Below are 10,606 nucleotides of genomic sequence, written 5' to 3'. Positions count from 1 at the left end.
TAGACTAAAAACTAAGCGACACGAATTTTTTTTAATATGCCATTAAACACTTTGAAGGGTTGAAACCACCCTACAAAGTAAGGCATGTCAAGTGGGCGATTTGGCAGTTTCACCAACAAGAAAATAATATTTTTTAACCGGTTCAACTGGAAAAGTTTTCTCATAACGAGATATGAAAAATATAATTACAATTAACAAAAAAAAAAAAAACCGTCAAGTCACCCCTTGACATGTCTTACTATCGAGGGTGGTTTCACCTCTTTAATGTGTTCAATGGTAGGTTAAAAAAATACATGTCGCTTAGTCTTCGGTCTACTGTAACATATTACAAAAGAAATGAAATCTGAGATATCGACCTTGGATACCTTCCTTGTGAGCCTCAGGAGCGAGCTGAAAGGCCTCTAAGGGCGGCTGACCCTGACCCACTTCTATGTATTTCCCTTTTCTTTATTATCGGAAAAATCGCAGGGCTGTTCGAACGGAGACACGTGGCGTGATTTCTCACGCTCGAGCCGCACGTCAAAGGGAAGCGAAATGATTCGAGTGGAAAGAAAATGGTTTACATAGTACTACAGTGATACCTTTGCGCTGCCTCGTGACGAGGACTTGGAGAATACGCTGTCCTGGTCGCTGCTCACACTTGGAACTGGCATTGGCACCGCGTAGTCGTACGTGGCATCTGAGAACACAAACGGCGAAAGAGGCGATCGATTAGATCCTCGTGAGGAATCCTGGACTAGTGTCATTTTCATCGGTGGAGAAGAGATCATTTGAAAAAAGTATAATTCGATCTTCAATTCTACAATAAATTGCAAAACACCCTGAATCAAAAAAGGCAAGTCAAAACGATAAACTTTCAATTTTATTGGTAGTAGCTGTAACACAAAAATTAGACCCGATCGAATCAAAAGGCATATCGCTTTACAATGGGGGTATATAGGTATTTCAAAATGAGCGATGAAATGAACCTTTCTTGTGAAAAAAAATTTTGCTGACCAGTGAAATTGGTAGAGAACCTTGGTACTCACCGGAATGTTCAACGTTGTCGTGAAGGTCTTTACTGTCGATGACGACGGTGCTGTAGCCGTAGTAGGCGGCGTGGGGGGGTTCCCTGTACTTGTCGTGAAAGGGTTCCTGGTACTCGTCGAGTCTGACGTCGCCGAGAAGCCGGTCGTTCAGCTCTCGCGGAAGAGTGGTAAGCTTGGCACCGGCGTACCTGTCGTATACTTCCTCGACCCTGTAGGTCATGAGGGAGGGATCCTTCTCGGTGGTGCCGTAAGCAGACTCGGGAGAAAGGTGCTGGTTACCCGAGGGAATCGCGCTCTTGGCTCCGAGCGGACTGGCGAAGTTCTTGCGTTGCCGGTGCCGCGACACTATCAGAAATATCGCCACCGCCAGGAGCAGGATCACAGCGGTGAGAACGCCGATGATCACCGCCATGTAGGTAGGGTCGTCCTGCTTAGCGGTCGACACGGGAACTTCCACCTGGGGTGGCACGTCTCGCGCGGAATTGCCGCGGAGAAGAGGCGGCGCGGCCTCCGTTGGCGGTGGTGGTTCTGGGGTGAAGTTGCCGTGGGCGACGTCTGCGTGACGGGAGTGAAAAAAGGAAAGAATACGAAATGACACCTCGATTCATCGACCCCGACTCCCGGCTAGAGCTTTACGACGTACTGCAGGGGCTTCGGGGAACAATAGAACCAGTGACTAGTCCGGGGATCGATCAGCCGGCTGATTCGATGCCCAAAGTCACCGTGATAGGTCGCTACGACAACGTCTGGCGAAGTTCAAAGAATAGTTTGTTACATGTACATGAGCCTGGAATTCCGGGCCGGTTGTGATCAAACGATTGGACTGTGACGAACTCTGTCAAAGTTGGAAGGGAGGTAGTGGGTAGGTGGTTGATCGACTCACCGGAATCGAAGGTAATCTCGCTAAGCATCATCCACTTAGCGGCGAAGGAGAATCTGAGCTTGACGAATTTCCCTACTCGGTGGTGAAGCTTGACCGTTATGTTCCTCGAGGTCTCGAATATCTTGTCCTCCATCGACGTCCAGACTATCGGATCACCGGTATAGTACTTTCCGCCGATGCTGAAGAGCACGCTGACCTCGGCGAAGATCTGGAACAGAGAAATAGAGCTGCAAACTGTTGGCGAGGGGTGGGTTAAAGAAGCATCACCGCTGGAATTTCACGGACGGATCCCGACTCCGTTGGTTTCAAGCGGGGTGAAGGAGACTCCGTATGGATTTCCGAGGGTGGTTGGCGGCTGCTGGAGGCACGGTCTCGACTTTGAAGTGCTGTCTTTCAGGAGGCAGTGGCGTGCTTTATCTGTGGTGCTTGTTAATAGAAAGGGTCGAACCCCTCCCGTGCCGACTCGTCGCTGCAGACAGCCGCCACAGTGTGTATTGTATTTGAATATACGTGGCGTATCAGCTGCGCTGGCTGGCTGGGGCAGGTACCAGTGCTTACATAGCGAGGACCGAACGCCGTTCGCATTGTCAAAAGCGTTCTCTCGTCGCTGGAAAAAGCTCCGCGTAGTGGGCACAATTGCCGAGCTGGGTAATGAGGCGCTCCATTCAAATAAATCTTGATACCACCGCGTGTTTTACCGACCATTATGAAAAGCGCGGAGTGCAACGCGCCCACCCCACTCTTCACCCTCAACCATCGTTCTCGCTCGCTCTCTCTCTCTCTCTCGCTCTCTCTGGCCGTTCTTTCCTCCTCGCGTGATACCATTGTTCGACTATACGCTTCGACTTTTTTACCTCCTTCCCTCCTCCCCGAAACGTTGTACACTTTTTCAACAGCTCGACCGGCAATTCACTCCGCGGCTTCGACCCCTGACTTCATACAATGTAACGAGTCCCCTTTCAGTTCGGATTCTTGAGACCAGCTTGCCATGCGGCAAATGTTACGTTCGAGGACTTTCTTTCCACCAGTAGTTTATAGAGAGTCTAGTCTTTGAAGTTACATCACTATTCCAAGATCATTCGCGAAGAGAATCCGCTCCGAATTATTTCGAGCGTCGAAATGAAATCATATTGGAATTAGTGACGTTATCGTAGCGATTCTTCCCGAGGAAAAAACGTTACTCCGTAGTTTTTGAGCTGTTTGTCCAAGTCAGTAAACATATTTTGCAATGCGAGTACCATCAAAATCGACGTTTCGTTCCGATGAAATTACTAACTTGGACCGCGAGAAATAAACCGAGCTCATTGCCAGTGCACCAAATGGTACCATTGACCATCTTTGATACCTGACACACATGGACTGACTACATCGAATGCACCCGTGTCTTGTAATTCGAAACGCAGATGAAAGGAGGAAGAAACGCGATAAAATACCGGTAACATCGAATGTTCCTCACCTGAACATCCTTGGTGAACTGGTTATTGCAGTAGATATGAACGGCGGAAAATTCCCGGACCTGGTCGAACTCGAACCTGATTTCAACGGGGTGTCCAGACCTGGTGTCGTTCTTCCACCCGACCCAACCCTGTCTTCGATCGTCGTAGTACCCCATCCTGATCTTGTCGGCCCCAGTGCGTCCGTCCGTAAGCTGACCAAGACCTCGGAGCAGTTGGACTCCGTCCCAATGGCCGTCGTAAGTAGCGTCGAAGAACTCCAAGTTGCCGCGTTTGTCACCCTGAGGCATGGAGTACGATACGATACCGTCGTTCCATGAACAGCCATAGATCTCGACGCGCATGCAGACCGTTCGTCGGTGGAAGCTGTAGGGTAAAAAGCGCAGCTTGCTGGCCCAAATCGGCGGTTCCAGTTCACGCTTGGACTCGAGATAGGTGTTGGTGTTTCCGGTTATCACCTGAAAAAGATAATTCCACATCATTTACCGGTGTGAAGTAGTTTCGATGTAGTAAAATTGTGGAAACGTTTAGTTTTATTCGGAGAAGGAGAATTGCAGGAAAATCTGAGGTTCGAGAAGACTTCCAAGAGAATCCTGTTACCGCGTGTCACTGATTTATTCTTCACCTCCAGTGTTTCACATGAATTGATTACACAGGGACCGTGACTGAATCAGCACTTTCCTAATTTGTCAAAGTTTACTCTTCTCCCGTCGTCATGCATATCTTAATATTTATTCATCCGCCCACGTTACCGGTCGTGACGACACGTGAACACTTGACAAGGTTCACGACGTGAGGTAAGACAGCGACGCATAATTGCTTATAAATTACACCGGATGCAGGGTCTCTATTTCTCACCACCTCATCGCGACCGCGTAGTCCATTAAACGGAGAGCCAACACCGTAGAATGGAAAAGCTCGTGGTGAACGAGTTCCTATTCGGAAGGTGCCGCTGCCACCACACATGCCTTTGGTAGAGGTACGTCAGGTACGGTATAACTCGGTTCACCGAAACCAAAAGGGTGCGGCCTCACCGTACCGTCTACCCGTCGTGGAGAACAGTGTTAAGAGCAGAGCCAACGCCCAACTCTCGTTATATGTTAATGGACGGTGTTAATAGTTCTCACTGACGAGACCGACTACCGTTTCTTTGGCTCGTGCTCGGCCGACGGGAGCCGGTAAAAGGCCGGCGAGCATCTTCAGGTGTTTGCATTACTCGTAGACGCGGGTCTCGAGTCATTAGTTGCATTTTCACCGCGAAGTTTGGTTTCATAGGACGTCCACGATTCCACAAGGAAGCTAGAACCCCGGTAAGAGAGAGGGGTAAGAAAACACCTCGAAAGGCACAATCATCCGGGTCACGAGGCTGTCTATAGAAAAGACCGGTTCGATGGTATTATTCAGGATCGAGCTGGAGGAGCGACTATTTGGATAATGGTTCACCCTGCTCAGGCGTCATGGTCGTCGTGGGCTGACGGAGCCGCGCGTTTGACCCGCGAGCACGCGACGACCTTCCCTCACTCTATTGATCCACCCTCCTATACAAATAAGCTCCAACTCACCCTTCCCCTCTCTATCTCTTTCCGGCTCTACCTTGAGGGGGTTTCCTCGACCCGACGTTGAACGGCCGAGTTACGACTGCTCAAAGTTCGAGAAAACGAGTTCTCCGGAACGGTGTGGAAGAAATGAATTTCGGGAATAGTCTTCTCCCTTGGAGGAATCAAGGGTGTATCAAAAGTCCGTAGACGTGATAGGTATAGTATTAAGTATAGTAAGTAGGGTGGTATATTTTTTAACTTTTTTTTTTTTAGGGTGTAATTCGAAAAATTTGTGATAAATATTGGATAAAAAAGAAGACTTTCGTAAAACATGGAGGAGGTAGGAAAATATTTAGAGATCGCGACAAAATTTTTTAATATTAAAATTTATGTTTATGTGTACACCTTACCCCCTTTTTTGTCACGCTTTGTGGAAAAAAAAAATAAAAGTTGAAAAATTAACCACCCTGATAGAAAGTATAGCATGGATGGATTAGCACGGTTGCAGTATCGTTCCGATTCTACTACAACTTCCCTTCTTTCTGGTCTCATTCTTACCTCGTCTCCTTGAGCGCTCCTGTAACGAACCCACTTTCCAAGTCGCGGTCTCCAGTAGTCAAGGACGTAGTTTTCGGCGAACTCGACACCCTGTCCGTTTCCAAATCGACCTTGAGTGCTCGTGGCTGTGATCATGTGCACAGTGTGAAGGTCGATCTCAAGCCACTCTTTGGAGTCAGTTGTGATCTGCTGTTTCGGACACCAGGCACCGCCCAGGCTCTCCTGGCGTAACCTGTAATCAGAATCGGATTTTTTCATCTAAATCAGGGAGGGTCGGTTTAAGGAGCTTGGGGAACGAGGCCAAAGACGCGTTTTTGGCTGCAGACAACGGAGACGGAGGAAGACACCGCCACTTAGCGTTTGTGCGCGGTTAGTCGAGGGGAGTAAAATATAATATGCGGTGAAATGATAATTTATTGATCGAGTTAAAAGACCGGATGATATGAATTAAAGATGAGGGGGTTTCCCACCGGGAGCAACTTGGGACAGGAACTTGCTGCTGCGGTCTTACACCATGTACCTTGGGTCCCGGCTAATTGTTTTCCCTCTCTGCAAAATGGAAGTTTATTACTAGCAATTTGCCGGTCCGACGTTCACTTTGTAAAATAATAATTGTTTACCGCAGGAGTCGCAATGACTGAATAGGAAGAAAAAGAGGAGCGTAATAACGATTTGTTCAAACCCCGCGATATCAATTAGATACCTCATATATCACCGTTTCAATTGGGTAAGAATAAAAAACGTACGAACCATGGAGCTATTATCATTATCATTATTATTGTTATCATTATCATCATCATCATCATCATCATCATCATCATCATCATCATCATCATCATCATTATTATTATTATTATTATTATTATTATTATTATTATTATTATCCTTTATAAACGGAGGGTCTGAGAATTTGGCGAAGGATTCCCGGCATGTGAATAGAATCCTCTAATTTCGCTAGCGACGTGCCCGGCATGAATGTGCACCAGCATAAGAGAAGTCACGGGGGGTTTTGCAATGGAAAATGGAAAGTGCAGGGAAGCCTTGGCTCTTGGATATATCCAGATGCACAGTGCGGAGGAGAGTCGTCTTCTCGTGCGGCGTAGTCTATCCGTGAGTGCAAAGCGTAGAGAGTATAATTTGCGATGAAAAAGGAGGAGTGGCTGCCAGGTTTTCCTGTGAAGTGTCGGAGCGGGAATGACGGAGCATAGTGCGTGGCTTTGACGGGATCCCTTAAGTGAGAGCAGGCATGGCAAGGAAGAAGCCTAGACTCGTGGAACCGGGACTTGGGATGAGCACGGATTCAGTTTGGTCCATAACTCATACCCCATTAAGAGAGCTGGAACTGCCTCAGCGCTACTTTGATACAGAACTGCATCAAAGACATTCCATGGTTAGCAGTGTCCTCAACAAATCTTGGAGCAACGATCGCTCGCGGCTCGCTTTTGGATTCCGCGATACCTCGCAGCTGCGAATCGGCTCCGTTCAACGCGAAAATAAATACCAAACTAAGACGGTGTAATGACCAACGAGGAAGGACCAAAAGATGGCGGCATACACGCCGGAAACTACGGTAAGACGAACCGGATAAGGAAAGTATGAATCACGACTCGCGGTCCTTGGACGTTGAGCATCTCCTCCTTGGAAATGCTGGAACAATTTCGAGTGAAGAACGTGGTGGAAAGGAAGAGGCGATAAATTCTCACCGAAACCGAGAGGGCGGCCACGTTCAACCCGAGGATCTTGTCCAGGGGCGTACGTCTCCTCTCTGCTGCATCCTCCTCTGCACCACTGCTTCGTCTTTTGCTTAATTTCGACGCCACGCGCCGAGACAAATGGTCTTCGGATCGAAAAACTTCAGGATATTTTCCTTTCTCGATTACGTTATACCGCGGATTATAGCAACGGGAATCAATAACTATTGGAAAATCTGATCGTGACGTCAGGGCCTGGTTGTCGCTGCTCTGTTATCATCGGGTAACCTAAGTTTTTAATTTTAAAGGTGTTATACCCAGTCAGGAGACCGAAAACAAGCGATTTTTCAAGGATTCTTTTCGAAGAGACATTTCAATTTATTAATATAAAAGTTTATATATATGTTGGGGTAACATTGAACTTCATTCTGTTACTTTTTATTTGTAAAAATAATGATTTTTAAAGCTGCTACAGTCGATTTCTGGGAGCATGTATAAAAACAGGCCTCTGGCGGTGAGCGAGATATCTCTGGACTGGATCATCCGAAATGAAAAAATAAAAAATATTTAGTTGATACAAGGTATTATCCGGTCCTTGATCGAAGGACCAAGCAAAATATTAATTTTTAACAAAACGCCGGGTTGTCAAAAAAAATTTCGATCTTGCATAAAAATTTTCGCCTCAATTTGTTTATCAAAATAGAAAATATTTATCGGCGAGAAAAAACCTTCGGTCAAGGACTGAAAGACACATTCATAAAGCTCGTGTACAAATTTGAGACTGATCAGTTCAGACGATTCCGAGAAATCTTGCTCACCGACTTTGAAAACATATTTTTAAGAAAAACGCGTTCAAAGTTTCAAAAGCACTTTAATACGCTCCGGGGTGTCTTCGCAAACGTGCGTGTAACTTCGAGCATATTTGTCGGATCGTTACGAAATTTTCTGTATATATACTTGAATATATGTACACAACGAGAATGAAATTAAAAAAAAAAAAAAAAATCGATTTTTGAATAATCCTGACTGGGTATGTTATAACTTCCTAATGAAGGGAAATCATAATGTTTGGGTTTTCGAATTCCTCATATCACATAAATCAATGAAACCTAATCAATAATATTCCTGTTCTACTATCCACACGCGAAAGAACGAAAAAAAAGCCTGTTTTTATAAGTTTAATTCCTCCCCACCAGATGTCGCATTGCAAAGTGAAAATCCTAATAAGAATCGCGAATGAAAGTTATAACGAAGAGACTCGTCGCAAGCTGATTTGTGACAACGTTCTTATACAGTGTCTCGCAAATTAATACCCGATACAGCGCTAAATAAGAACCGTATATACGGATTAAACCAAACTTTTAATTAACTCTAAAAGCTTTTAAACGGACTGCGATAAAACGAGTTGTACTCTGCCCGCCCGTTAATCGTTACGTTAAGATTGAATCGTTAGCTCGGGATGTACGTACACTTTACAATTCACACACACACACGCGATGAAGAGGCGTTCGAGCGTATACCGGGTGATTAAATTTATACACAAGTCCGGAGTTGTGTGCGCATCATATATATAAATAACAGCGTCAAGAACCGCGTGGCGAGTGATTTACAGGTGCGGCGGCAGGCGACTCGTGCTTCCAACTATCTGCTCGAAGCTCGACTTAACCGCCGCTCATTACTCAGATTAAAAGGCAATCACCATCCCGACCTGGGACCTTATCCCAGGACGACGCGACCTGGGCGTATCTACCTGATTCACCCATCTTGACTAACGAACCAACCACCCAACTGACTAATGCACGATTCGAATGAAAAGCGTCGTTGGAGTCACACTCGGCAATTTTAGACCTCGATGGATCGGCGTTTGCAGTTTGACCCTTCCCAGTGCAACGTTTCGTACATGAGACATTCTTTTTTTAATCGGTCGTTAAAAACGAAACCAACGTAAAAATTCAAAAATTCAAAATAGCGGGTCCAATATAGAGGACTGAAGATACAAAAATCGATCAGTTTCACTTGAAATTTGTTACCCGGGAGTTTTCGGGGTCGCTGAAAGCGAATCCGAGGTCAGAATTTCAAAATTCAAGATGGCGGTTCCAATATGGAGGACTGAAAATATAAAAATCGATCCGAATCGCTCACATTAGATCCGCCATATTGAATTTTGAAAGGTTCAAAGTTCTGAACCCATTTTTTAAACCAACGTCCTCGAGATCCCTTGCATACCAAGTTTCAAGGAATATAACTGCAAGGAAAAATGTATGCTTGCAAGGGTCAAGGTTTTCACAAAAAATAGACTCGATGACTTCTTCTTGTTTTTCCATCAGTTTCTAGGTTCTTGATGATTACATATAAACTATATATATATAGGCATCTAAGGTATAAGTTACGAGACTCACCGTCCACGATGGGGGCCGACGTTTCCACTGTCGAAACTGGAGCTGGCCGTTATATCAGAGTCACGAATTTCCCCAGACTCCATTCCCAGCGGAGCGATGCACTGAGCTGTAATCAGAAACATGACGGAAAAAAGCATGAATGAAAACGAATCAGACTAATCCAGACCAAGTTTTCTTTTCATAAGTAGTTGAATGAAATTTTCCTCCCCCTTTTTGGAACTTCTAGATCACCGTTTGCCCGATGATACATATGTAATGATCAATCGCGTCCACATGCCTGAAAGAGGGGGGGAAGTGGAGCCGAGATGCCGGCTCGGTTCGATTTTATATTTATAGACTGCATCCTGCAAGAATAAGAAGCAGAACTAGCAGAAGAAGAAGAAGAAGAAGTAGTGAGTAAGAGAAGTAACTTATGCGACATTTGCCCGCCCCTGCAGCCACTCATTCGGGGTCCATAACTCTCCGGAGTGACAGCCGGGAGCGGAAGGGTGTGTACGACTCGAAGAGCCGGGAGGGCGGATGGCGAGAGGAAATACTGAGAAGGAGGAGGAGGAGGGGGAGGGAAATTGAATGCCTACGCGAGCCTCCCACCCCGCCCATCCACTCCCTAGATCCCCTGTCAAATTGATAACCGCTTTTTTCCAGGCAAGCGATCCGCCGCGTGCCGCACCTGAGAGCAGTCCTCGATTTACGGTAACGACGCGCGTGCGCGCGGACATGCGACCTTACGCTTCTCAAGAATTCTAACAACGGGGAAAGAGCATGGATGCGAGGGATCGATCACCCTTGATTTTTTTTTATTTACATTGAAATCGTGTGAAATGATTTGAAATCTTGAAAATTACAACGAGGTTCAAGTTAGTAACGTTATCGGAAGGAAATATTGGGGAAAAAAAAGTTGCTATTTTCTTGATTTTAAAACTATTTTTAACGAACTATGATTTTGAAGTATGTATGTGCGTGTTTTGTTTTGTCGCGGTTTAGTGATTTACTGAATATCGGATAATTCCATGATCGTGGAACCACGGTTTTTCATCCGCATTAATCGTTACGAT

At 45.9% G+C, this 10,606-nt stretch overlaps 1 protein-coding gene across 3 annotated transcripts in view; it reads right to left on the bottom strand.

Moving 5' to 3' along the window:
• Nucleotides 1-10,606, bottom strand: part of LOC124211834 (discoidin domain-containing receptor 2) — a 58,529-nt gene that overhangs the window by 3,467 nt on the left and 44,456 nt on the right. The window contains exons 3-8 of one of the 3 annotated variants that reach the window (XM_046611306.2): nucleotides 9,552-9,657; nucleotides 5,462-5,693; nucleotides 3,368-3,823; nucleotides 1,804-2,119; nucleotides 1,029-1,583; nucleotides 582-679 (exon numbers count right to left, since the gene is read on the bottom strand). In XM_046611306.2, the coding sequence (XP_046467262.1) occupies nucleotides 582-679; nucleotides 1,029-1,583; nucleotides 1,804-2,119; nucleotides 3,368-3,823; nucleotides 5,462-5,693; nucleotides 9,552-9,657 (1,763 nt within the window). The remainder of the gene's footprint in view (nucleotides 1-581; nucleotides 680-1,028; nucleotides 1,584-1,803; nucleotides 2,120-3,367; nucleotides 3,824-5,461; nucleotides 5,694-9,551; nucleotides 9,658-10,606) is intronic. The other 2 variants (XM_046611307.2, XM_046611308.2) reach the window with 2 other exon arrangements.

The sequence above is a fragment of the Neodiprion pinetum genome, chromosome 2 (assembly GCF_021155775.2).
Source record: "Neodiprion pinetum isolate iyNeoPine1 chromosome 2, iyNeoPine1.2, whole genome shotgun sequence".
Classification (NCBI taxonomy): domain Eukaryota; kingdom Metazoa; phylum Arthropoda; class Insecta; order Hymenoptera; family Diprionidae; genus Neodiprion; species Neodiprion pinetum.
The sequence above is the reverse complement of the archived record's forward strand: the minus strand, read 5'-3'. Positions and strand labels throughout refer to the sequence as shown.